The sequence below is a fragment of the Syngnathus scovelli genome, chromosome 22 (genome assembly GCF_024217435.2).
Source record: "Syngnathus scovelli strain Florida chromosome 22, RoL_Ssco_1.2, whole genome shotgun sequence".
Taxonomy (NCBI): domain Eukaryota; kingdom Metazoa; phylum Chordata; class Actinopteri; order Syngnathiformes; family Syngnathidae; genus Syngnathus; species Syngnathus scovelli.
Window position 1 is genome coordinate 4,183,423 of NC_090868.1, and position 27,965 is coordinate 4,211,387.

The following is a 27,965-nucleotide window of genomic DNA, read 5'->3' on the forward strand; positions in this document are numbered from 1 at the left end:
TTTAAAAGTTGTCCGGTCGCATCATTTATTTCCACCAGAGATGGCATCATTCAGACTCGATAAATCACACAGCCAGTTCGACCCGGACACGAATGAGGATAAGCGGTGTAAAAAAAAAAAAAACACTTGAAGCCACTCTAACGTTATTCACAGTTGAAAACAAATACAATTGGTTTGAATGGTAAACATTTTTAGATAATGTTTGACAATTAAATTCAGTTTTTTCAATGGCCTCATTCCCAGCCTTGTGCAGAAGCCAAACTGCTCCCTGGAGTTCATCCTCCCTCCATCAAATACAGAATTTTTTTTTTCTCTCGCAAATACGTAATTAATTCACTCATTTACGCTTTCTTTCCTTCAAGGTCAAGTCTTTTGATATCTTCATTAAACAAAAATAACAGAGAAAGTTTGTTTTAGGGTCTTCAAATGATTCTTCAGTTTTGTGAGCTGTTCAATCAAGATCTTTTAAACTCACTTAACCCCCAGCGATTAATCCCCCCCACACACACATCCTTGAGTTGTCTCTCTAATGAAATTAAGAACAAGCCTCCATAATAGATTCGGTGCACATCACAGTTAAAGGTTGGAACGCTTGACGAATAACGGAAGACTCGTGCAAGCAACTTCAGTTCATGAACCATTATAAATAAAAAAAATATTGATAGCTTCAATCAAACGTGGAAGAAAAAGTAATTTGCATTACAAATCATATTATAAATGGCATTGTAGTATATAAAGCACTGGCGGTGCTATTATTATTAGATTATAGATAGAATATTTGGGGTTTGTAAAGATTTTTTTTTTTTTTGCAGCCCCCTGAGATATCCTTGACTGGTAGAAAACGAGATTGTTAGGCTTGTGTGGTGAACTTGAGGTCCTTGTTGGTTTTTTGGAGCATCTCCAGAGCTTCAGGCCATAGGAAGCTCATGGTAGGCAGCATATTGTCCGGTCACGTGATGATAAATCTGCACAAGTAATTATGATTATATTTCTAATCATTTTTTTCTCAATTCATTTCTAGTCATTTATGTCTCCCCCACCTGTCTCTCAATGTCAGCCAAGAGGCTGCTGGCTCCCAAACGGAAGAGGTGAGGAGTAAGCCAGTCGTTGCCTAGCTCCTCTTTGATCAGCAGAAGCCACACCAAAGACTCCTTGGCTGTCCGGATGCCCCCCGCTGGCTTGAAGCCCACCTGAGGGCCCACAAGAGAAGCGCAGTTTGATTAAACCGTTGTATGAAATTTTTTCCCTCTTGGGCTCCCCCTAGAGTTCACAGCAACTATTTCACTTAAATATAACTACTGCGGTGGATTTAAAATAAATTGATTGTGCATTTTTTAATCAATTAATTCAGTGATGCTTTCGCATACCACTAGAGGAAGCCAGATCACCACTAGTGATACTCCGACCGCCCTAAAAATAAGTTTGGGTTCATTTTAATTAATCGCATTTCTACTTAATACTGAATACAAGGTTTTACTAAAATATTATTTCCAGTATTTACACATAAAAAAAAAAAAAATCAAAAATTGACCATTTACCTTATGACCTGTACGCAGGAAGTAGTCACGGATGGCCCTCACCATCACTATGGCGACAGGGTAAGTGGCGTTGACGGATTCCTTTCCCGTGGATGTTTTGATGAAGTCGGAACCTGGTGGGATTGAAGCGCAAGTCAAATTTATTCACTGGAAACTCTTTGCCTGGTTTCATGCGGCTCTTTTACGTTCAAATCAACATTTGTGTGGGGTTTTTTTGTGCGCGTTCGCTTCGCTTGACTTCAATATGGTACGTTCGTCAAACGCGCATGCGCATTAGGTGAAATTCCACAAAGCAGGCGGGACAAACTCATTCGAGTAAACAATTAGTGTTAATTTCGCTCTCAAAATGACAGGGAAACTAAAATATAAAGATGAACACAAGACGTTTTTAACAGAGTGGGAAAGTTTATATTATAGTTATATAGTTTATATTTTTGTTGAACGTAATGGCAAGCAATTCTACCTGACATGTCAGACGTCATTCGCGCATTTCAAAGCTTCAAATCTTCAGCGCCACTTGAGCTAACATCGATAAAACTTTCCAAAATGGACTGAATTTCGTACGCGTAAGTTGGACACTTTGAAAAGTCAGGCAGAAAATCAGGTTTAATTTCCCCCCCAAAAAATTACGAAACACTCAAGACTGTCACGCTTGCATCGTATCAACAACTGGCTTGGAACATTGCAACGGAATACAATCCGGATTTGAAGAGGATTGTTCAAGTCAAGGAATGCCAGAAGTCGGACTTCAACATGAATGGTAAGTAAAAAAACGGTATTGTAAATTATTATGTTTCTGTTTGTGGATTTTGTTGAACTGAGAGTTTGTGTGCGTGAGTTGACTTGACTTGACTTGACTTGCGTGAGACAGTGTGCTTTTAGTCTCTGACTGGTTGGCCATTCTGACTGTGTGGGGAAGAATAAATTCTTTATTTGTTTTATTTTGAGTACTCTTCCCATTTGGGGACTTTGCATTTAAATCCCAACTGTTGGACACATTACGGGAAGGTGCAAAGCGGACTTTTGGATCCCGTGGTCAGACAAGAACAGATGTTGCTGCTGATGGTTAACAGAGGGCAGCTGTACGCTCATCAATAAAATCCTTCATTTTTCCTTCCTTCACAGCCAATTATCAGCTTTCCCGATAAAAATAGAAGATGAAATGACATTCTTTTAATAGATGAGCCACAAACTATAGAGTGATAATCAGCCCTTCTGTCTCCCCGGTGTATAATGACTGTTCATTACGGAACAGAACAAGATGAACATTTTCCAGTTCATTAAAGACCTGCGCTATGTATTTTTCCCCAGTCAGGTCTTTTTTTTTTTTTTTTTTAGCATTTCTCCCCCTTCTCGTCGTCAAATAATCCTTAAGATTCGTCACGGGGTGTCTTAATTACCAGATAATGGATAACGGTTATTAAATACGGGTGGCGGTAATGAAGCTCCATTCATTTGTGTGCGGAGGGGAAGAAGGGGGGGGGCACACTGGTGGAGGAAAATAGCCTGCGTCGGAGATTAATAGGTGAAATTATCATTCAATTTCAGGAATCTCATCGGCGATTCAGAGGAACAAGCGGAGATTAAGAAGGGAGAGTGGTGACAAAAAGCGATGCGTTTTAATAATGATCTCGATTCACGATTCGGTTCCGTAATCGGCTTAAGATGTGACGTCTGACAGGCATTTGAGTGAGTGTGTTTTAGCCGTCATCGAGACATTTGGCTGAATTGAGATGTGAAAAAGCTTGGGCGATTATGGAAAAAAACTAATCGTGATTTTTTTTTGTGTAATTGAAATCACGATTAATAAACACGATTACTCTCATTTCAAAACGGAGTGATTCAACTACCAAAACTCAACTTTAAATATAATGTTAAGCAAGCACAAATATTTTGGATTAGGGGATCAGTTTTAAAAGTATCGGTACTTGGTATCGGTATCAGTGACTACTCAAGAATTGACTGCTGTTTGAAATCCCTGAAGTACTTTCAAACTGACCGGCCATCATGGCGACCAAACTGGCCTTGTAGACGTTGGTGAAGGTGCCCAGTTCGCCGATAGCCAGGATGGTCTTCATGTGAGCGTCGCCGCAGGCCTCTCGGAACTGAACGATCTCATCATACATCGCTGTGGAAGTCACAATCGCTGTTATATTTATTTATTTATTTTTTCCATTTATTTTTATAGTCTCTCTACCTTCCCACTGTCCAGTGAGAGCGAGCGTCCTGTTGATGACAATGTCGATCTCAGTGGCGCCGTCCGCTACGGCCATACGAACTTCCATAATACGAGTCTCCAGTGGAGTCTGACCTGCCGGGAAACCGGTCGCCACTGGAAGAAAGAACATTTTGATTCAATAACACAATTTTATTCACACATTTCTATACGGGTTTTTAACGGACTCACCCGACGCAACCGGGAGATTGGAGTTGGCGGCTTTTAGCAATTTGACCGCATCGGCCACGCGTGACGGGTACACGCACACTGCACCGGTTGTTACCCCTTTGGACACAATACAGAAACAGTAAAGAATTACTTTAACTGGTCTTTGGCGCCCCCTGCGGGCTGTAAAGAGAACTGTTGGATGGGAACTTTTAAGAAACAGCATGACTACTTATTATAACCCATTCAGAAAAAAACAGAAAGTTGGATTTAGCCAAAACATACCTTTGTCATGCATGTCAATTTCCTTGAGGAGCTCATATTGGACGGGCTGGGTGGCCTTCATGCACAGTCGGTGGACGTTGGACGGCGTATCGTCTCCGGCCAGAGTCGTCAGGTCAATACACGTGACGGCCTTCAGCAACCAGGCGGCCTTTAAAAGAGCATAAATGTATTACAATTTTTTTCAATTTTAAGTTTTGCACCAAGTAGCAATACCTGCCACTGTTTCTTGGGGATCTTCAGTCCTTGGATGTATTGAGCTCTCCGAAGTACAGCTTGTGTGTTCACTCTCACTTTGGAGACCCACTCCAGATCTGAAGTACAATGGGACAGAAAAAAAAACATGAAAATTAATCATATCTGATTTGGTAGTTTTTTTTTGTTTTTTTTTAATTAAACCACAATTTTATGTGTTATTACACCAGTAGGACGGGGTCATTTTTATTTAAGATCATTAAGTTTGTGTAGTATCGAGTACTTTTTTTTTTTTTCCATGCAGCTATTTCGCAAATAAATTTGAAAAAAATCTAATTGGTACAATGTAAGTGCATAGATGAATTTCATGCTGTACATTCAATTAAATATGAAATAAAAAAAACATGAAGGAACTATGTCTATGTCCAAAATGAATGAGTGAGGCGTGCAGAGTGATCATGAGACGTTAATTACATGCTTATGATGGCTTTCAGCCAACATTTTTTAACAACCAAGCAAGAAAAAGTCCGTTTTATTGTCCCGCACCGGTTTGCACAAGTCCGTCCCTGCATTTTACAGGTCGTTTACCTCTCAAGTGTTACTGATTAAGCAAAGAGAAGAACAGAAAACGATCTGAAAAGCGCAAGTTTCGAATGTCGATCGGGCATTTTTGATGCATTAAGTTGTCACTTACCAAGTTGCGTGCCCGGGTTTCTAGCAGACATAATGACAAACTATATTTTTAAATGCAAATATTTTTGTTGCTTTCCACCGAATCTGTCAGTGTTCACTTCCTGGGTCCAGAGTGTACCGGAAGTGGAATCCCTATACAGTAAAATACACTTACAATGCGATTTGAAATTCTAATTGAAGCTTTTTGTTCCCGCTACACTAAACATAAATGTTTAACATATAAAATATATAAAACTCAAAATTTAACAATGACATGCCAAATTAAACTTGGGGTAACTTGTAATTGGAAGTGAAAACCTTTCGAAATAAAACACAGTAATCTCAATATTACAAATTACCTGTACTGCCCCAGTTGTGCCGTTAGAGCGCGCTTTGGAATACAGAATTAATACACTACTTTGCTTTCTAACACTTCTGCTATTGAACAGCAAAAGAGGTGCAGAAAAAGGAATGAATGGAAGATTCCAAGTATTTGAATGAAGGAAAATGAGTGGCAATGTTCCGGGCTGACTCAACTGCAATGGAAGTGATGGCATGTTGACTCACATAAAACTCAAACTCATATAGAAATAAAATATTTTATGATGAGGAAAAAGAGTTTTATTGCAACTTCGTTCCATGTCACGTTGCCAGGTAATATTTAAAAAAGCAAACCTGGATTAAATGCTAACATGCTAGGCTATAAAACTTGCTAATATAAAACCAGGATTTTTTCCACCAGGATTAACCACTAATCGTGCAAGTTAAAAAAAAAAAAAAGTCAACAGACCTTAGTAAAAAATAATTGTGGTTAGTGTGTATTCCCAAACAAGCATTTGTGGTCATTTGCTTGTGGTAAAAAACAGTCTTGTGGTTCACCATATTTACGAAACCATAATGGGATGTCCATGAATCACTAAATGGGGAAAATACTTTTTCAATGTTATTATTTAAAAAAAAAATATGATAATTTAAATTGTCATGCTCTCAACAGGGTTAAAGTCTACCATGACTGGTCGTCACATTTTGTACATGATCACAAAAAAAATCACACCCAGTTTGCCATACATTTTTTTATTATTGTGCTGAATAAAATGTAGTGAATATCTAAAGACTTTTAGCAAGCGAGTAAAAACTGTAATCCAAGAAAGGAAGTGGATAAAGAAAACAAACAAAACAGGTTAGATACTTTAGACGTTAGATACTGTCGAAGAAAGGAAAATAAAACAGTGGAGAGCATGGAAAAATCCAACCACGTGCCTCCCAGCTTCTACTACATAATAAAAGTTACAAGTTCAGTTGAGGTGAATCGAAAAACAGTCGTAGAAAATGTATCCCGGCAAAAAATAAACATTTCAAGATGTCCACCCAAAATGCTCTCTGGATGTCAAAACAGTATTTAGGTTTGAGATTGAGGTAAAAATAGGCCCTTTGAGAGGTAGTAATGTGTATCTGATTGTACTAGAATACAAAGGTTATGACGAGTAACTTTTTTTTTTTTTTACCCAGAGGTGAAAGTTCATCCACAGTGTAGTAAGGCAGCTTTAACATTAAAAACATTTGCTGCAAGAATAAACTGTTGCTAATGAAGGTGGATTGAAAAAATTCATGTCGCTTCTCGAAGGCTCTACCTCTAGCCTCGGGTGAAAATTTTAACAACGCAACATCTTCTTTCAAAGTAAAAACCAATCCCCGTATACATCTGGTTTAACCATATAAGAGAAGAAAAAAAAATCACATTTGCGTACACGAGAACTCCTAATCAAGTATACCATCTATTTAAAAACAAGAAAATACAATATACAATAGTCAAATCTGAAAAGCCACTTGAGGGTGAGAAACGTACTGAGATTAGACAAAAAAAAAAAACTTCTGCAGTCCTGATAATACGTTGTAGATTATTAACATTGCTCATACTGAACGTAAACAGACATGACCAAAACTGGAGGTAGTGACGTGATTAGTCCATTGTTAGCTGATACTTTTGAGGTACAGTTCATTCATACTGTAGGTAGTACAATCAGGAAAACAAAAAAAAAAAACAGCCCCACTCATTTAAAAACAAAACAAAAAAAAACATTCAAGTTAACTATTGTCCATCCCAGTTTGAGGAAAATATGTTGCATTGTTGTGTATAGATAGAAAGTAAGATTAAAGTATATTAGAAGGGATACATAGCTGCTTTTGTGTATTAAGTATATAAAAATACACCACTGACATTTTTTTTTTTAAGAATCGCTAATAGCAAAGTAAATTTAGCAGAATTCGCCCATTCGTGGATTTAAAAAAAAAAAAAACTATTTTGAGCATATACTTGTCGAACTCATTCGCTGCTTTCTACATCCGATCCGTTTCAACTGGGTTGGCAGTGAATGGGTGAGTATAAAAGTATTGCTTTGGCGCCATTTGTTGGCATCTCGTTATCAAGGAAATATGGCGAAGTGAGTTAAGGAGTTACATTTAGACAAAAGTAATGCTGTGTCGCCATCTACGGGCAATTACAAATCAATTAACGTATTTTTCAGACAATAAGGCACACTTGTAATACTCAATGGATCTCAAATTTAGTTTTGCTGGATTGGTTTTGTTTCCCTGAACGTGCCGACATGCGCCTTATAATCCGAAAAATACGGTACTTGTACAGCACCACCCAAGAAAATCCTTTACTGTGTTCAAAACAAATAGAATTGCATTCAGCTGTATATGCAGTACATATATTTTAGAAATATAAAAAAAAAAAAAATCCCCACCAAGTTTCAGGATATGAGTTAAAAGACGACAGAACAACCTCGAGTTTACGTTATAACGGGCGCAAACTTGACTTGAGCTTCTTCTCCGTTAGCACCTCATCAATAGAAAATGCTAGAAGACGTCAACAAGCATGACCTCGTTTTCAATATACAGTATCATAAAATTCCGTGACATAAACGGACATTTCAAGAGCGGCTTGTGCTGAGTCGGAGGTAGTTTTGACAAAAAAAAATAAAAACGTTGAGAAGGCGCCGCATATCAGTGACCCACTAAGGTCTGATTGAGCAGCAGATTTATTTCAAGGCCTCCTCTGCGTGTTACAGTGTGAGATGAGATGTCCGATGCCATGCTGCCACAAAAAAAAAAATCCAGGTATCGCGTGTGTTCTGAGGTAATTTGTTCTTTCATGAGGTTGTTTCGTGAGATTTTAAAGCTACGTTGCGCAGACGCAAACAACTTAAGCTATTCACGACTAAACGATACTGTACAGCAGTCGGATGCAAACAAGTTTGGTTTGTGGCGTAAATGACTGAACCGGAAGTTTGCGATTCCACCAAGAACAGGGTAACTAAAGCAAAATACTGAGGTTGCGGGAATAAACAAAACCGGGGTAATGTGACCTCAAGTCAAAATTAAAGCTTTAAAATATAAATTTGGGGCATTGGAATGTTCATTCTAATTATTAAAAATTTATTAAAATTTTAAAACCATTATTTTAGATTGAAAAAAAAAAAAGTAGGACTGTCAAACTTATGCCCAATTTTTTTTTTTTCACTAATTCATTTTCACATGGTTATTTTATTGACAAAATTTTAAGCAATCACAAGTGGTTAAATTCCTTTATACCAATAAATTTAATAATACAATTTTCTAATTTCCTGAAAGATTATAATATTGGAGATGTGAGGATTACATCCAACAGAAATGGTATACTATTTTAAGATATATTACAGTAATATTTTTATTTGTCAGATTAAAATTAACAACACTGGGTTTAGGGTTCAAATAGGTGTCAAAGGTCAACATGATTGATAATAAAACTACCCCCTGAGGAAAGTGTCCCCCTGTCCTTGATGGTTATCATTTTAGGTCAAGTTGTAGGTTGCTCTAATATTTGTATAATTCGGAGAAGAAAACCTTTCAGTTTCAGAGATGGTTAAGAGCGAGGACATCTCCAACTGCGCCAAAGGGTGTGTCTGCATGTTGTGGAAATTGGAAGAGAAATATCTTTTGCCTGCTTGGTGACAGGTCTCTGCAGCCAACATCCAGTGACAAAGGAAAAAATACTGGATATGGACTTAAAAAAAAGTAAAATAACATGTGGAAAAGGTTAAAAAAAAATAAGTGGTCAAGGTAGTCTTTTCCCTTTGAAAGACCTGACAGCTGAATGAGGTAGAGGTTTCATGGTATGGAAGCTTAATCTTCCTCCTCTTCCTCCTCCTCCTCGTCTTCTTCCTCCTCTTCTTCTTCTTCCTGCAAAGGAACAAGATCAATTGTGTCAATTCAAGGTTTTCCTCAAAATATCCATGGGCGGATTTACAGGGTGGCCAGAGGGGGCAGCTACCACCTTTACCAAATACGTCGGCAATGAATCAATCAATATTAAATTCAAAATGTCAATACCATAATGGGAATAACACACTTACTCAGATGAGGTGAATTTCATTTTCCACATTTCGTTTTATAAAGTGAAGCTAACTAGCACAATTTAAAATTTTTGTCTTTTCCCAGGCCACAGGAGTGAAACCCATTGAGCGTTTTTCTGAAACGTGCAGCCCTGCTTTCATTCATTAATGCTTGCAGACGGCGCGGCCTTGAAGAGCCTGCTAAATGCTACCATGTGTGACGAGGGGCAAACGAGAACAAGGGAGGGGAAAGTGGGGGGGCGGTACTACAGAAGAACCTTTAATCATATTGGCCTGCCATCTACAAACTTGACAATATTGCATGCAGGCAAGTTAAAAGTGAGAAAAGTGAATTGTGATCCGTTAGCTCGTCTATGGTGTTTTGCATTGTTAGTTAGCATTAAGCTAATGAGACTGTCATAAAGCATAGTTACAGCATGTTTTGAGGCACCACAAACTTAAATACAAATTCCGATCCTTTACTGTAGTTATGTATTTCCGTGACAGAGACCTTTAAGCCACAGTTAGATATGTTTTAGGGGGTATCGTAAAAATTTCTCAGGAGAAAAATGGAAACGAATCTACTTCTCGATAGTAATACTTGTACGTCTAAACATCCCACCCCTGACAGAGTTAAATTAGCTTCTGGATCTGGATGCATCAACTTTACCCCACCCTGCACGCCGGAATGAAATGGTTTTGAGGTTTTGCGCTAGCCGGGCGTTGTTTGGGCTGAGATAAAGCAGCCTATCAAAGTGGGTGAGCTAAGCTAAACGACATTTTTATGGTTTGCAGCTCCCCGGGCCTCACAGCACCTCCCAGCAACTTCAGGGCCTGTTCCCACAGAGCCACAAATCAGAGGTGAGTTATGCAAAAGTGGCCTGTACCAGCAAACACGGGGAGGTTGGTAGATTCCTGGACAGTGAGGGCATGCCGGGGTGGGGGTCCTTGTGTCATGTTTCACTCACTCTACTTCCATTCTCCCTCTAATGAATGTACTCGCAAGGGGAGCAAGGCATTACTCACAATTATTTATTACGCCTACAAGTGTGGAAGGGAAGGAGAGAACGTTTTGCTTTAGCAATCAAAACTAATCCAGCCAACAAAACATAAATCATCCTAAATAAAGTCAATTCAGTGTTAAATATAATAAGCTTTATAGCATAGTATGATAACGCTATCATGCTAATGCTACTAATATAATAAGCTTTATCGCATAGTTTGATAATGCTATCATGCTAATGCTACTAGTATAATAAGCTTTATAGCATAGTATGATAATGCTATCATGCTAATGCTACTAATTAATGCTACTAATGCTAATGCTACTATAATGAGTCCACATACATCATAATGGGGATTTCTTACCTGAGCAGGTTTTTTCTGGACGACTTGCTGTGGCTGCAAGAAAACCAAAAGAAGAAGTTTTAAAAGTTTGAAACATTCTTAATAGCATTTTAGCTATTGGCAAAACCACAATGTAAAACTGAAAGTTTTACGTCAAGTGGTTCAACCAAGTAATAGTGTCTGGGTGTCATGTTTCAACTGTGTTATAGTTCACATGAAATCCGGACAAAATTCTGAATGGATTCATGTTGTCCCATCACAAAAACTTCAACAGGAGGTATTGCTGATTTATATCCGCCGTTGGCCAAAGTAAACTAAAAGTAATATAAACTGACCGATAATAAAAAGCCAACTGTTTTACAGGGCTAGCTTGCGTTTTATGACTGAAGGCAAAAAGCCAAAGGAAGTGGCTACCCACCACAGGGGCATTATAAGCTCCAAGGGAATGTTGGTGGATGACATCCGCGATATAGAATGCAGCTGCTCTTCACACCTCATAGACATTGAGACCTAAGCAAATTGAGACTGGCTGAATCTCTTATTCGGATTGACGGCGGTAAGCTCGATATATAATGTGTAGGGATGGAACATTCCTCGGAAGTAATACGGTATAGTCTGTCACTTAAGTACAAGTCATAAAGATAACTTTGGAAAGAAGAGAGGAACAGATACAAGTTCGGAATCTCATGTCTATGTCCAGGACAAACCAAGGTTCTAGAAAGAGAAGCAAGAGAGAAAATAATCTTAAGTAGTTAATCTCAAGACAATGTCCAGGACAATCAGAAGTTCCAAAAAGGAGATAAAGAAGAGAAACTTCCAGGTCACACAAAAGTTCTAGAAAGAAATTCAGGAGAGAACATTAAGTTCTCAATGTCAATATCCAGGACATACCAATGTTCTGGAAAGAGATTTAAGGACAAAGAAGAGAAACAGAGGTCCTTAATCTCAAGATCATGTCCTGGACAAACCAAAGTTCCAAGAAATTAATTCAGGAGCTGAAGAAGAGAAACCTTGATCTCGAGACAACGTCCAGGACAAACAAAAGTTCTAGAAAGAGATTCAGGGACAAAGAACAGAAACCTAAGTCCTCAATCTCAAGTCCTCTGGGACTCACCTCAGTATCATGAAATGTAAAATGAAACAAAATGATCTTGCCAATCATGACAGTGAATGGTTTCTTACTCAACTAGTTTTCGTTGAACTTTTCTATCCAGTTTCCAGGAACTGCAAATAGGCTGATGTAGTGTGAGGGATGTCCTAAGCCTTCCTAAATCTTCACAGGAAGTAGCATTAAAGCAAATGAACAGCTGAGCAGCCTGGCCGAGAACATGGAGTATCCTGTGCTTGTAATCCAGGCCAGCTGGAGGACCACTGAGCCCCCCCCCTACCCCAAGATCACTTTTAGCAGCTGGTGGGTTTTGGACCAAGTCTATGCCAACACCAGATGCGAAACATAAGTAAGGTGCAAAAAAACAAAACGGTTCCAAGTTGGAAGACTTATCACCTACTGTTTCAATGCCTAAAAATAATTCAGCGTGTACAAAATGACAACTGGTCATTAAAAAAAAAAATCAACTCCCTGCTTTCTCTCTCGCAGTGCCCTCGCTAAGACCCCTTCGTTCCCTTTGCCCCCGCCCGACCCCCGGAAAAAAAAAAAAATCACCGCATTGTCTTTCACTTACTGTGGCGGCTTTTTGATGTCGCCCAGCTCTGACACTATGAATCACTTGTAGGCCCCAGCAGCTGCTGGCTCGTACAAGTGATTCTGGAGACAGCTTGAGGCGTAGCACGAGGGCAGCCCATTCAAAGGAATGTTGGGTAAGAATGACTCAAAAGGGGAGTGCGGTTGGGACCCCTTTCTCGACTGAAACACAATCCCCCTCCCCGTCTGCTGCTCGAAGAATGCGAGCTCTCCTCGTGGGCTTCTCACCCACCCAGAAGTCCCAGCCGATCAAAGGGAAAAAGCTTTCACTCCCCAGAAAGTACATTGCACAGGCCGCCATTCATAAGAGACTCAGCTTGCTCCCCCCTTTTGTGTCGAAATGTTTTAGCCTCTACTTGACTCGCTAAGAAATGTACACGCACACACATATGAACATATCCAAGAACATTTATAGATAACGCATCCAATCAGATTTTAGCTTGTCTATGTTGCCATGTCAATTAAATCTGCCTGGAATCAATCGTGTTACATTAGCAATTAGTCTTTAAACCAATCAAATTTCACATTTGTCCTCAAGGGAGGGAGTGAGCCAATCCCCGATGAGGTCATTTTTCCGTCCTCTGATTGGTGGATCAGATCACAAGTTGTTTCAGCCAAGCCCAACTAGCAAAACATCTGTAGCATTCAGTCAAATTGTTTTTTGAGAAAACCGAATAAATTCCGCTTCCACATTTCGGTCCTAAACAAAATTTAACTAGAACTGCTTTGCTCATAAACAACCTGCAGACCGCATTCCCGCGCCGCTGTCCTTGCACAGGTTTTCATTCTCCCTTAAGGTAGAAGCTGCTGTTTGCTCTAGTTAACCGTTACTGAGCCTGCTAACCTTTGCACCTCCTTTGAAGCCGGCTGGATAATTGGAGCGACGAGGTTCAACCTCCGCAAACACACAACGGGCTTGCACGCTTGAAACGGCTGTAATGGGATACGCATCAGACCGAGCGCTATGTCGTGTAGGAGGCTGTTAAAATCTGGAATGCTTGACATTTAAATAGTTAAACTTTAACAACTGTGCCTAATAGAGCACTTTGCCTAGGTGAACATTTTACTTATATGGCAGGTTTGTGGAACGCTTAGGAATAAACAGTCCGTCTGGACATAGAGCAGATGAAATTGCGACCATAATAACGAAAATTTTGTTGGATAAAAATATTTTTGTATTTAACAAAGACATGTAAGGTGCAGGTTTTATCGTTGTCCACTTGGGGTCACTACACGATCTGTAACGATCCGGTGAGTGACGTGGGCGTCATCGAATCGGCGTGTATTATTCGATTAATCGTTTCAGCCCAAAACAAAGCAAGCTCTGTCCTTATCACTTGCAAATTGTATTTCCCTTTATTGTCGCCCCAAGTGTTTTAAGACCCAAATTCAAAAAAGTTGACCTGTGTCCTGGAAAGGAGTTGGGTCGGACCATATCTAAACCAGATGTAAGCCGAAAAGATATCGTTATCAGCAGCTTCCTCATTGACCAAACAAGAATATTTTAGTAAACATTGGCAATGTAAACCTCAGGTAGTCCCAGGTAAGCGCGCAGCTGCAGTTCAAACAGATATTTGCCGGATTTACCACGGTCACGCAAACACGTCAAGGTAACATTAGTCGCATGAATTATAAGTACCGTATGTTTTGGTAACGATTGAACGTGCTTTGACGCCACCCACTGTCCCGACAGCCAGCGGGGGCCCCCAGTTATGAATTACACCTATCAGGGTCCGGCGATTAGGGGGAATTTGCCGAAGGGCCCTTTGTAGAGCAGAAAACTGTCTGTCGTTGTAAGGAATGTGGAAAATTCCTCACAGACAAGCAGCCTTTTGTTTGGAAGTTTTTTTTGTGGGGGGGGTTGCTGTGGAAGGAAAGAAAGGCGCAGACAAATTGGACTGGCTTCATTTAGGAGCCTCTGCTGTTTGATGTGAAATCTGTTCCTAGAGTATCTTGGATAAGAATTTTTTTTTTTTTTACAGTAGTATATATTTTTGGGTTGAGAAACAAAATTCCACTAGTTTGTTGCACGTGTTATGAATTAACCTGTCTTGACTGAAACGGTTCATTTCCTGCCTCGTAATAGCTGCAGCGAAAATACACTAATGGCAAGAAAGTCTGTAAGGAATTTGAAGAAAACAGTGGCATTGTAAGGGGAGGGGGGGTCTTTGGGGGGGGGGGGGGGGCATGCAGGACACCCCGGGACAGCTGCGGAGCTTCCTGTGTAAAACAAACAGTTGGCGAGCTAGGTGCCGTCTCTCTGCAAATGCACTACTTTGTGTTTATTTGTAGATTGTGTTAAACAAGGATCATTACATGAGTGAATATTTGTAGCTAATCTAAATAGTGAGGAGTCGTTGCAAATTGGTTTGGGAGATACCATGTGGATGCTGGCCCCAAATTCCCCCGAGGGGAATTCCAGAGAGTTCAAACAATGTGCCAGGTTTGCAGTTGCCTAAATTTCCTTAACCCGCAGTGCAAGAGGAAGAAGAATTCCACAATTAGTATATAAAGTGTGAAATTATTATCCAGAAAAAGAGGTGGAAAACCGCTAATGTCCTCCGAGACCTCCTAATGCCGGGGACAAAGGTCTAGTGGCTGGAATTCAGCTCCTCTGCAGCCAAAACTTGAGGAAGGTGGGGGGTTGGAGAATGTAGGGAATGAGGCAAGGTCTCTGACCACCTACTCCCCCCCACACACACACACACTCCTTTCAGTATGTGTGATCTGGGGTCTCTCTTTCTCGCCCTCTTACAGATACCCTGAGGGAACTAGTGTGGCCTAGCACCCATCTAAAAATAACTCATTCATGGACCGGAGTGATATAATATATCCATAAACACGGGATTAAAGACGAAATAAATATAATTAATGACCGAAAATCGTGAATTCCATTCTCTGTTGCTAACCAAAACAGCAGCACCAAAACACACTCCCACAGGTGAAGTATTATGGATTCAACTGTGGATCGTTAATTATTTTACATTTTGGCAGCATGGGGGAAGTACGGTAAACTGAACTAATTGTACTTTTCCCTTATACATAAAAAAATGCATACCGTACACGGAGACTGAATGAAGTCTTTTTAAATCGTTTCTGTGCGATGACTACTACCTCTGTAAAATGGTCATATAGAGTCTCTTAGTATACATTTGCAAAGACAGTACCTTCAGTTTGCTAGCTATGTCTCATTTAAAAGTAAAATCCTCACAAGAATTGACATACTGTGCAGTCGGGACCGGCCCACTGACACACAACGTTGACGTGGAAGGAAACATTCCAGGTCGGCATGCACAAGCAATCCCTGTGCTAGCTTGCTAAAAAAAAAAAAAAGTAGACAGGGGGATGCTAGCATGTCCGGGATTTAGTATTGTGCACCAGAGTCAGAAAACCTTCTTCGGTCATGCTATTGTCGGATATGACTTGACTTAAGGCGGATAGGCCAAGTCAATTGAATTGTTGGTGGTAGTTGACAAGGAGTCAAGCTAGCTTACATGAAATTCATCAATGAGAACCGCTACATTTCCCACCAAGACCCTTGTAAACCGGTTTCTAGGAAGTTGGAGTCTATCCGAGGTGATTTAGAAGACTTCCAGACTATTTCAGAGAGATTCTGGTTGAGGATCAACTGGGACTTGATCCCTCGCCAGATGCGTAAAAGTCAGCTTATGCTAACAAAGGTATCCAACTTAGGGTTGCAGGCAATATGGATTCTATCCCAGGTGAACAACCTACCAAGTGATATCCATCCATCCAATGATTTTGTCTAGAACTTATTCAGGGTTGCATGTAAGCCGGAGCTTTTCCCAACTGACTTATCAGTCAGCTATGTAAGGCCTTACATTGCCAATGACCCAAGGAGGTATTAGTCACACCATATTTTTAGCATGATTCACTCCAAAAACAAGGCCTGACTCTTACGGTGGCCAGAAGAACGTTTAAAATAGTCCCGACTTAATTCTGACTCACTCCGGATCCAGCGCATATTTTGCCAAGAAACCACAAAGTCGAGTATTATTATTTTTTGTCCCGACACTCGTGATCACAATAGAACAAGTCTGGAAAGGCTCTCCAAAGCCGCTGGTCAAATGCCAGGAAGTGCTGCTCATCACCTCGGCCTTCCTACTCGCTTCTCCAAACGCTTGGCACCGGTGTCTGACCCAAAGCCAAGAGCAGCAAAGCCATGCACTTTGGGAGTTTTGCACCCTCTCCTCTTCACACTCCATCAACTCCCCCCCCCCCCCCCCCTCTCTCTCTCTCACACACGCTCGCGCCAAAGCACTTGCGCTTCCTCTCCCATTCAACCGGTCATTTCCGCAGGGTTGCATGTGGGGCGTATTAGTCTCACAGTAGCCTCCATTGAGAGTCTGCGTGGCCATAGAAAAAAAAAGGAGATGGGTACGAGCGTGAGTAAGAACGTGTCCTGGGTGTGAGTAACTTCAGATGTGACTGCGGAGAATTTAATACAAAGAAGCAGCTGTGTGTGGAAGGAAGCGGGATGCGGTGGAAAGGAAAGTCAGAAGAGTGATGAAGAGAAACCTTACGGCGCATGTCCGACTTGGCATGACTCGGTTGTACTCGCAGAAAAAAAAAAAAATATTAGGCTGGAGGTCACGGTCCTCGGAAGAAAACGTCTGACTCATTTCCCATGTTGGAGTATGAGTCAAGGCATGATCATCCTCCAACTTTCATTTGTTATTGTTAGTGTAGTGAAAGTAGTCAATGGTGTCAAAGAATTAGTAAGCGAAGACAAATTTAAGGCAAACGTGTTTACTAACTACTCCGAGAGACTTCCGGAGAGATTTGGCGACATGGGCATTTTTTTTGGGGGGGGGGGCACATAGCCCTCCATCAACTTTGACTAACAGAGGAAGCAGAAGCTTCCTCGGGCAATCGAACACCTGCACACAGAGGCAATAAAGAGGGAACGGAAAAGGAAATCGGAACTAAAACGGTTCGAGTTGAAATATGCCAAGAGTCAAATAACAATCTAGAACTCCTCTTAATACTCCCCCCAAAAATTTGAGAGATTTAGTGCCAGTCTAGTTACATCCAACTCATCTTGGGGCATACCAAATAGATTTCCCAAGAACTGAAGACAAGACCAGGCAAGCACTTGAATGCAACTTATTATTTCATGACCCCACGTCACTTGTTGCATTGCATCGAAGCAAGACGTTCTCATTTATCAAGAGTAACAACTCTTGGGAATGAATTCAGGGACCGTCTTTAAATGAACAAGAAGTATTGTGGACTGATCCGTCAACCAGACTCTTTGGGTGACCCCGTCTGACTCAAACCCAGGAGATTCAGAAATTAGAGAAAGATTGATATCTAGCCACAGGCACCATTTTGATTGTCAAGCGGTTATCTAAAGAGCACACTGGAGTTGATGTCAAGGCCGGAGCGTAGGCGTTGAAGCGGAGGTGCGTGTACCTGGGACATGCAGGCACCAGCAGACACAAGTACCCGAAAAAAAAAAACACTGCGGCAAACTTCAACCGGTTGTTATCAGTTCAGTCCAACGGTTCAGTGGCGGCCTTGCAGCTGTGTTGAGAAACTGATTTGCTGGAGTCGTGGTTTGGTAATAAACTTCCTCGTAGAAGCTCATCTAAACATTTTTACTCGACGCCGAGAAAATATATGTGGAATCTCGTGAACATGCAAACAGTCCATCCCCGCACACCCTTCCTGGTGGCACCTCTGACTCCATTTCCTTGCGCTATCAATCACGCCTGTCACTTGGGTGCTGATAAACACTGAGGCCTTCAAGCTGTCAGAGGTATTATTTCAGTTTTCCTGTGGTCAGACTGGAAGGTAAACATTTTCTTTGACTGATAACAGCAACATTTAGGAGGGGGATGGGAATCTCCTTGAATGTTGAAGTATTGAGGTGACATAATCCCATTTAATGACGCTACAAGTCAAGTTGTGTTTAAAAAAACGAGGCAAACCTACTTGGGGGGGATTACGTTGGGTAAAAAAAAAGGCTTTTCAGTGACAGGAAGTGAGTGTGTAGTCATAAAATCACTTGAAACTATATCATCTATCGTCAACTTCACACTGCGCAACATGCTAGTGTGTCATGCTAGCAGGGGTCTACGTTTTCATTTGGTTTTCGTTAGAACCAATCCATTCCATAACCCCAAACTATACCATCTATCCTCAACTTCACACTGCGCGACATGCTAGCGTGCCATGCTAGCAGTTGTCTACATTTTCTTTCGGTTTTCATTAGAACCAATCCAATCCATAAACCCAAACGTTATCATCTATCCTCAACTTCACACTGCGCAACATGCGAACGCGTCATGCTAGCAGGTATCTACATTTTCATTTGGTTTTCGTTAGAACCAATCCAATCCATAACCTCAACCTATAGCATTTTTCCTCAACTTCACATTGCGCGACATGCTAGCACGTCATGCTAGCAGGTGTTTACGTTTTTATATGGTTTTCGTTAGAACCCAATCCATAACCCCAAACTATATCTACCTTAACTTCACAATGCGCGACATGCTATTATGTCATGCTAGCAGGTTTCTACGTTTTCATTTGGTTTTCATTAGAAGCAATCCATAACCCAAAACTATATCATCTATCCTCAACTTCACACTGCACGACCATGCTAGCGCGCCATGCTAGCAGGTCTCTACGTTTTCATTATACATGATCCACGCATAGTAGTACCAAACAGCAACTGAAATATAATAAAATGACTTACCCATTTCCTGGGTCGCCCCCTGCGTCTTTTCTCCCCAGTTGCCTCGGCTTTCTGCGTACACATACGGAAATAATGCAGTCTTTTGTATAACGAGGTCCCATCACAACGATTGAGCTACTTGTAGTCCAAGGTATACCTGCTACATATTTGATGTGGACATTTGAAGGTCAAAGGGAAAGACAATCTGCTGTTTAATTAATTAGCAGTGTGTTTTATATGGCTGAGCAGAAACACAGTAAAAGATATTAACTCATTCGCTGCCATTGACGATTATTGACGTCTATTTTAACTGGGCTATAATTTAATTTCATTTTAATTGGGAATATTTATCTGTCTTGCGTGTAGATACAATTCAGGTGTTGGAACTCACCTTCTGTGCTGCCTTCGATGGGCCCTTGTTCTTACTTCCTTTGGGGCGGCCCCTCGGTCGCTTTGGGACGGGCTCTCCGCTCGGCTCCTGGAGGGAAAAAGTGGGGGTATGACATTGGTGTGGAGAACAGGAAACAAAAGCGGGGAGCCCCTCCCAACCACCGCACCCCAACCCCCGGCCACACACTATCCCCACCTCAACTCGCACACCACACACTGGGCAACCCTTCTTGTGTGGGTCCCTTTTCAAGCATGCGCTCATTTGCTGGTGGTGGTCCCCCATTTGGTCACTGCTTTATGGGTCAAGAGCAATGCAGACAAAGGTTGCGAGAGTGTGTAACAATTGCGTGCATGTGTGGGCTGGCACTGGGAGGTGTTTTATTCCCTCTTATTCTACGTTGTTACTTAATGACTTGCATGTTGTACATTTTGTATACAGTATACTGCATATCCTAAATTTACTTCTTCATGTATTTCATGGTTCTTGTTAAAATGACAAAATTGCAAATTGAAAAACTTCTTATTTAAAACTACAATTTATTGTATATGTTACATAACCACGCAGGACCACTTTATGGTTTTCTCTCCGAAGGAAAATATTATGACAAAAATGACTGACTAATTCCTAATGTGTAACATACTTGGCCAGTAATTATAATTCAAATAATCATTTTAATTGCATTTTCGGTTTGAAATAATGTTGGAAAAAGTGACTCAACGGTGAACTGTACTGTACACACATGCACATGTTCATAAATGTCCCACTTGTCATGGTGTCTGGGACTCCAGTCATGGATGTCTCTAATTAAAATTCCCAGACTGGAAATAGCTACATTCCTTTTTTTTTTCTTTCTTTTTCTTATATAAACATGTCAGATAGGTGAAAGAGTCTTGTTACACACTACAATCATTTACAATTGTTTTGGGGACTCAGAATGAATTAATGAGGATTAATTTGAATGAAAAATGTGTTGTTGTTGTATTTGCAATGATAGAAGTGAGGTTATACTGACTTTTTGGAGTTTTCGCGGTCTTCCCGGTCTCCTCTTTTGGGGCTCCGCGGCCCCTGAGGGCTCCTGGGAGCTCTCGCCGGGCTCGTCCCCGCGTCCACTCATGGCTCCCGGTGGCTACTCCGTTAAAAAAAAAAAAAAAAGTTTAAAACAATAATTCTAGTAGATTTTTGTATCCAGATGAGCCGGTTAAAATTATAAGGGGAGGGGGGAGCCTGGAAGTGAGCACCAGGGGGTGGGGGGAGCACAGCGTGACACCCGAGTCCACAACGCCGGACGAGAACCGACTCAGCTCCGCTTACAAGGCACCGCGGCACCGGGGTAGCCCGAGGAGCAGCGGCGAGGCGTGACAGCTCGGAACGGAGCGTCTGAGAGGCATACTAACCGCATCCACGGTCCACTCGAAAAAAGCGCTCAATGAGGATGAGGTTTTTAAAAAAAAAAAAAAAAAATAGGAGGGGGGGGGAAGGACGAAATCACCTCTACCGTGGGTGGACGCACAGGGCAGAAGGGAAGGAGGAGTTGAAAATGAGAAGGGGAGGGGCGGTTCTGGAGTGGGTCCAGAAAAAACACGCAAAACGGATTCCTGGCGATGGGCCAGATGTGGTAGACTGCGTTTATGAATTAAATTCGCATTTTCACACGTTTCAATGGAATTTGACTACTGGACAGTCATTGAGAGGAAAGTTCAATTCTTCAATGGCGGTCGGATGCTATCAGCTCGGAATGGATCATTTAGTTACGCTCCGGCCGTTTTACCCTCCTGGGTGGGAAGTAATAAAGTAAAAAAATACTTATGTGGTATAGACGTGGCATGACTAGCGAGATTAATTCATCATCAGTCATAAGAAACTCAAAGTGCGCATCATTACTTCATCCATTTACATCATCCTTTATTGTGCATGTTTTGTCCACCAGGGGGCAATGTAATACAGGCGCCTTTATAATTTCACAAATAATTCCGTAAAATGTAAACGTATTAGTTTATATATTTGTTTATAATACATAACTTTGAGTTTTTATTTTGGCTGTGTGTTTGTGTTCAAATTTTTATTTTATAAAAGATTATAACTAGCAAAATATGTATGCCAGTTTTTATTGTGTTTTAGCATTTATTAGGAAACTTTCAAATTTTTGAAAGGAGGCATTAAAATTTTAGATGTTACCTCAGATTCAGAATTTGGTACAATTTTCCTGGTTTCACTATCAGGATGTAGAGTTATAATTTTGAATTGTATTTTTATTGAAGCTGAACACAATTTCACTAAGAAAATGCAAGATGTCCACTTTGTGGAAAGGCCACTGGCCACTTTGAAGCTCTCCGCCTTGAACGCGCAAGCAGATCAATTACGTAGCCAGGAACAAGAGAAACAAAGAATAAAGTGTCTTATGTGCACGACCTTTCCCACGATCCCACCATCTCCTCCAAATGCTTTTACAGCCTGGCCGGTGCGAGTAAAAGTAGTGAAATGATCAGCCAGAGTGAGCTTAACGGAGCCACGACGCTATCAAAATATTTGGTGGTGTAACTACTCGCTCCCATGCAGACAATGACTCCACTGAGAGAGCAGGGTTCATTTGTGGCGAGTATTCATTCATAAAAACAGCCCCCCCAAAAAGAAGGGGGTTTCTGTGCAAGGCCCGCCTCTGCAGACTGAGTGGCGTCGGCATCAAACCAATACAATCAATGGGCCGCGGAGCTCCTTCAGCAACCTTCAGGGTGGTTTTTGTGCATGGCGCACATGTGCAGCCTGACCCCTTGTTGAAGCGCAATTAAACGAGAACGTAAAGATGTTATTGCGCTTTGCGAGCACTCGTGTCATCTCAGACTTTCCACCTTTCCAGCCTGGAATGCTGCCCGAGCTAAATAAATACATCCGAAAGAGTCTGAGTGATGTGACGCTCACCCAGCCAAGCCAGTCAAGCGTCTGTTGTGAGAGTCTGTTTTTTTCGTGTTGTACGCAGTTGGTGGGAAGTACTTCAATAGATTTTTTCAGGTGTAGTTTACTTTTCTGAAAACTTTTACTCCAAAACAAATACAGTATCTCAAATCGTTTTTCCCCATTGAAATGAATGGAAATGACATTAATCTGTTCCAGTCCCACAAGAACAAATTTAAAAAAAAATTAATGTCTTCTTCATAAAAAAAGATGGAATGTAAAGAGTTAAACAATTTGTGCATAATAATTTCATTCATTCAATAAGCATTGTGGTGTGATCATCTAAGCCACTAGGAGGCAGTATAACACTGCTGCACATAATATACAAAGAAGAGTTTAATTAATTTAGTCACTCAGTAACATTAGTCATTCTTGGCAGACGATAAATAATATATGCTTGTAAATATTGTTATTGTCTATCTACCTGTGCAATGTTGATGCTAGTTTTGTTAGCCCGTCTATGGCGTTGTCAATTGTATGTTAGCAATACGCTAACTCTCTAAGTGAAAGTCATTTTGCTCCATTTCCTGGAAACAAGTCACGGCTGTCATCAACACATGGTGTGTGTGTGTGTGTGTTTAAATGTTTTGCTGCATTTTGTTGGCTACAAGGAAATGGTGGCCAACTTTTTACCCTTTAATTTTGGTATAACGCATCCGAGTGCAACTTAAGCATGATGGACAGCGCGGTTTTCGGCGCATAGCGTTTTGCATCCACTGCTAATAGCAACTGTGACTTCAACATGCACATTCTTGGCCGTGCTTTTGGCAAGGCAAGAAAAGGACCTATTCACAGCTCGGGAACAGATGAGAGTTTGACCGCCGCGCCACCCAAAGTCCATTTTAACAGTCTCGCCTCCAGACATGTCCCTCCCGGGCTCTCTCAAAGCAGCGGCACATATGTCATGCATTTACGGCGCACAGTGCTGAGAGGCCATCTGCCAAACACTTAGGATTGTTTAAGAATTCCTATTTCTATCTGCTCTCGGATTACAAGCGTTTTCGGAAAAGATTTCCGGGGGGCATTGCGCCCCCGCGTTTATTTCTTTTCAAGTCAATGAAACGGAGGAGACGGTTTCTTTCGGCTCCCGCTTTTTTACGCTTTCAAGGACAACATCTCCATGTGGAGGACGACGTCTGTGTTCTTCCCCACTGTCAGGGATGGAATGAACACATTAAATATAGACGCCGGGAGATAAAGTAAGCCATCCAGATGTCAGGCGGTCGGATAGGGTGTGCGTTGCATGTGGGATTAACCCAGAATAGCATATGGAGTGTTGAGTACAATTGCAAATACAGTATGTCAAAAAACATATGGATTATATATTGAGCGGCAGGGGCGGCGCTAGGGGGTAGCCAGAGGTGGCCATACCCACCCCCTTGGCCACCACCATGCCAAAAGGAACATTTTGATATATATTTTTTTAAATTTCGATGAGATTCATCATGTCTTCGTAATGCTATACCGTATTTTCCGCACTATAAGGCGCACCTTCAATGAATGGCCCGTTTAAAAACTTTGTCCATATACAAGGCACACCGGATTATAAGGCGCACCTTCAATGAATGGCCCATTTTAAAACTTTGTCCATATATAAGATATATACATTTGGCCCGTGGGTCGGACTTTGGACACGCCTGCTGTAGTGGCTCAATATTGGTCCATATATAAGACGCACCTGATTATAAGGCGCACTGTCGGCTTTTGAGAAAATTGGAGGTTTTTAGGTGCACCTTATAGTGCGGAAAATACGGTAAACAGATTATTTTGTTCAGACTATATGTATATATTTTTTTATACAGTTGCCATTCCTGCTATTCCTCTGTCACCTTATGGGAACATATGCTGAATGTTAATTTTCGGAATAATTTTTGGGGTTTGTAAAAAAAAAAAAAAAAAAAAAAAAATGGGAGTGGTTTGACAGACCCCCTGAGATGCCCTTCAACTAAAACAGATTAGACTATCACATTAAAAACGCCGCAAAACGATGGTGAACAAACCAAACAGTCAAGTTGCTGCATTCCTTGCCTTCCACCGTCAAAACTATTTTCTCCTCGTACATGGCGGGGCACTGCAGTGTGTTACATTCCACAAAAACACAGGATCCATGAAGATTAGGGACACTGGAATGTGGAAAAAAAAGCAATAAAAAAAACCTGAGGAGGAAGCTTTGAAGATTTAGAGGCCTGTCCTGTCAGACGATTCGGTGATATGCTCCAACAAGCTTGAGAAGTTAAATGTTTTTAAAGGACATGAAATTGGAGGTGTGCCTATTAAACAGTCCTGGAATCAGACTACTCATTCCTAATTTAATGTGCAGCAATTTTTTTACATGGCTTAAAATCCCATTAAAACAAATGAGTGACTTTAACAGCAGTGCAGAACCTAAAGTGTGTTTTCTGTCACAAAGTGTCAGGCGCACATCCTGTGGATGAGGCACTTAGGAAGTTGATAGAGATTTTTTTTTTTGTAAGCACTGTAGATGAACTCCAATGGATTTGTGGAATCCAGACACCACGCCCCCCAGAGGTCAGAGGTCACTTTGCAACATTTAAGTACGTCTCAGGAGGACTCTGTCAGCGTGCATGTGGTAAACACCCAAATTCCTTTTTCCTAAGTACTTATATTGCCATTAATTTGTTTTCATTAAAAACTATAAACAAAAAGTATTTGAAAAAATATTTCTGTTAACATTTACAAACCGCGTAAGCAAGTCTCACTTTCTGTAAAGCAAACAGCGACCTCTACTGGTCTTAGAACATATTCACGTGATTTACCTCATAACGACCGAAATTCAAAATTACAGTGATATTTGTTGTTTTACTTCACTAAAAATAAAAAAAACACAAAACATGAGTTATTAAATGGAAACTGGAGTCCCAGTCACTTTAAAAGTTGTCTGTTTAGGTGCCTGTTTTGTTCACATGTTCCAGGCCCGTCTGAGCGGGCGGATGTTTAAATTTTCCCTAATCCACATTTAAAGTGTGCAAGCCATTGCGATGACATCACCCCCCACCCCCCATTTGGTTCCAGCACACACAGACCTCCACGATGCTATTAATAGATCGTTACAGTCCACTTACATCAGGGTAATGTCATGTTGCTATGAACCTGAATAAAGCCACGGATCATAATTTTTTATTTTTTTTTGCCTTTGCAGTCTACTTGCATCAGTGAAAAATTTGGCGCAATGTGAATACTGCAAATCAATACTTTTATTTAACTGATTAAAAAAAACAGGACTGTATTCAAACTCTCCACACACGGTTGCCTAGTTGGAAAATGTCTTACGTATTGTTTTTTGGAAAATTTGCCCCTCTTGAATGATTTACATGTTTTGATTCCCGCGCAAATAAACATTGCAGTTGGCAAGAGGAAGCCGAATTTCTCCAGTCAGGTACAAGCAATTCAGTCTATTTCCTCAAACCACTCGGAATCCACAGTAGCAGTAAACCGCAAAAAAGGCCTGTGAGGTTTTCCTCGACGGCCAAGTGTTTTTCCAAGAGGAGAAACATTTCCAACAAGACCGAGACATTCCTGCCATGCAATGCGTCAAACACGGGCCCGGTGTGTCGTAAATCAACATTCGACGGAGAGATCTTTGAGTTTCTCTCAGCGAATTGTTCACAACAACCTGTGGATTTGTTGTGTGAAAGTCAAACTCAAGGCTCGGGGGCTAGTTGGGGTCCGCCAAGATATTTTTTTTCCCCAGCTCTGCTTGCCAACATCACAGAAAATAGGTGAGATGTGATTGGTGGCTATAACTATGATGTCATTTTTATCAATGGCAACAAAATGGCCGCCCCCTGCGATGATTGATAACAGCTGCTGCTTAATTCATATTCCATAAATGCAATATTATTCACAATGAAGTTTTTGTAGAATAAATAGTTGGATTATTCAATTTTTTTTATCTTCAAGGGGGGAAAAAGCCAGATTTTTCTATTATGATACATTTATATGAGTCATAATGGCCCCTTTGGGGGAAGCCATGACTGCCATGTGGCCTGCCATGAAAATGAGTTGGACACTCCCGCTGCAGCCTTTGCATTGGAAAAATACATTTTGCTGTCAACTTGACCCTCATAAAAAAAAAAAAGTTCTGTTTCTAGGCCTGTAAGCCACATTGCTTTAGTCATTCAACAGGAATTTACAACTTGTGGAGATTTTTTTTATATATATATATATATACAGTTAAACTATTAAAGATAAAATAGACTGTCTGTTTCTTATTTCATTTTTATTTTCCTTCCCGAAGCAGTTGGACAATGCCTGTAAATATTTAAAGAATGTGACTTTTCCTTAGTAGCTCTGCAGTTCAAGCGGGAGCGAGTCGGTTCCGGAAAGCCAGAGGGATACCAGGCCGGAGCGAGTGGATTCAACTAAGACCAAAAAATACAAATGAATGAAAACAATTCGTCATAGCATTGTCTTAAAATTAAAAAAAATGGGATTTGCCGCCATTTTGTGACTCTATAGGCAACTTAATGAGTATCGACAATAGCTTTGGTTCACTGCATATCAAATACCTGTTTGTCGTTGATAGAAAAACAATTGTGTATGTCCTCGCCATCCGAGGAAGAACAAGAGTCGAACATCTCGTTGTCTTGAGTGTTTGACAACTTCTGGGCGAGGTATTCCTTATACATGGCAGCCACAGTCGCTACTGAAAATGGAGGATTTTCTTCACCGATTCTAAGAATGATCACATAAGAGGAGACATGACAGTCAAAAGCTTTTTGCTAATTTTTCCCTCAATATAATCCTTGAATTTAAATCAGATAGGCTGTTTGACTTTGAAGACTTTTTGTTGCACTTACAACAACTGACCGATAGATGTCAGTGCAGCTCACGGTAATCTACCTGGAAGTGAATCACTCACCTGCAAAAAGCTTCACCAGGGTTTATCCACAGCGTGAAATCGAGGGGAAGACGCAAGTCACAAAACTTCAGACCACTCTCATGACAAGCACGAAGGAGTTCCGGATCGTTACAATTGTATTGGTTAACTCGTATGCACCTACGGAGACGTCAATTACTATTTGGTTGAACTTAATTGGATGTTATTGGAGTACCTGTACGCTTCTCCTTTGCTCGGATTTTCGGGGTACCAGTGGCCCTCAAATTTCTTCTGCAAGGCAAAGCTCAAGCGCTGGATAAAGAGTTCCGTTTTTTGGAATGCCACCTCCTTGGAAACAAGCGTCTTCATTAATGGAAATATAGCATCGGTTATTTCTTGCTCCATATTTTGAAATGTGCCCAATGGATCGGGGCTCGAAAATATGCTTCCATTTTGTCGGGGTTTTTTTCTCCCGCGCCTATTGCCCCTAGCCAGTGTAAAATATTGAAAATGAAATTATGAGCATGTGGACTAGAACTAATGTGGAAGAGTTACAAGTTAAAAGTTGGCCTTTATGATGCCAGAAA

General features: G+C 40.9%; 3 protein-coding genes and 1 long non-coding RNA gene across 5 annotated transcripts; 1 reads left to right on the top strand and 3 right to left on the bottom strand.

The window, feature by feature from the left end:
• On the bottom strand, positions 1-5,234 carry dera (deoxyribose-phosphate aldolase (putative)). The gene is made up of 9 exons (XM_049761297.2): positions 5,093-5,234; positions 4,420-4,517; positions 4,207-4,354; positions 3,946-4,041; positions 3,736-3,870; positions 3,538-3,666; positions 1,539-1,651; positions 1,041-1,190; positions 1-965 (listed from the first exon to the last, which is right to left on the bottom strand). The coding sequence occupies exons 1-9, from the start codon at positions 5,121-5,123 to the stop codon at positions 909-911; spliced, it is 957 nt and encodes a 318-aa protein (XP_049617254.1). The 5' UTR covers positions 5,124-5,234; the 3' UTR covers positions 1-908.
• On the top strand, positions 1,646-26,770 carry LOC125992368 (uncharacterized). The gene is made up of 3 exons (XR_007489593.2): positions 1,646-2,298; positions 10,242-10,307; positions 25,013-26,770. It is a non-coding gene; the product is annotated as an uncharacterized lncRNA (long non-coding RNA).
• hmga2 (high mobility group AT-hook 2) lies at positions 6,129-21,326 on the bottom strand. Of its 2 annotated transcripts, XM_049761316.2 has the most exons (6): positions 20,984-21,326; positions 20,602-20,715; positions 19,590-19,676; positions 19,220-19,270; positions 10,815-10,847; positions 6,129-9,294 (listed from the first exon to the last, which is right to left on the bottom strand). In XM_049761316.2, the coding sequence occupies exons 2-6, from the start codon at positions 20,701-20,703 to the stop codon at positions 9,238-9,240; spliced, it is 330 nt and encodes a 109-aa protein (XP_049617273.1). In that variant the 5' UTR covers positions 20,704-20,715; positions 20,984-21,326; the 3' UTR covers positions 6,129-9,237. The 2 variants fall into 2 exon arrangements, with proteins under 2 accessions (XP_049617273.1, XP_049617272.1); XM_049761315.2 differs by having other exon boundaries at positions 20,602-21,326.
• On the bottom strand, positions 26,762-27,938 carry LOC125992354 (protein BTG3-like). Its single transcript, XM_049761303.2, has 4 exons — positions 27,614-27,938; positions 27,421-27,558; positions 27,068-27,233; positions 26,762-26,920 (listed from the first exon to the last, which is right to left on the bottom strand). Exons 1-4 carry the CDS (start codon positions 27,781-27,783, stop codon positions 26,768-26,770), a joined length of 627 nt encoding a protein of 208 aa, XP_049617260.1. The 5' UTR covers positions 27,784-27,938; the 3' UTR covers positions 26,762-26,767.
• Positions 27,939-27,965: the final 27 nt, after the last annotated feature.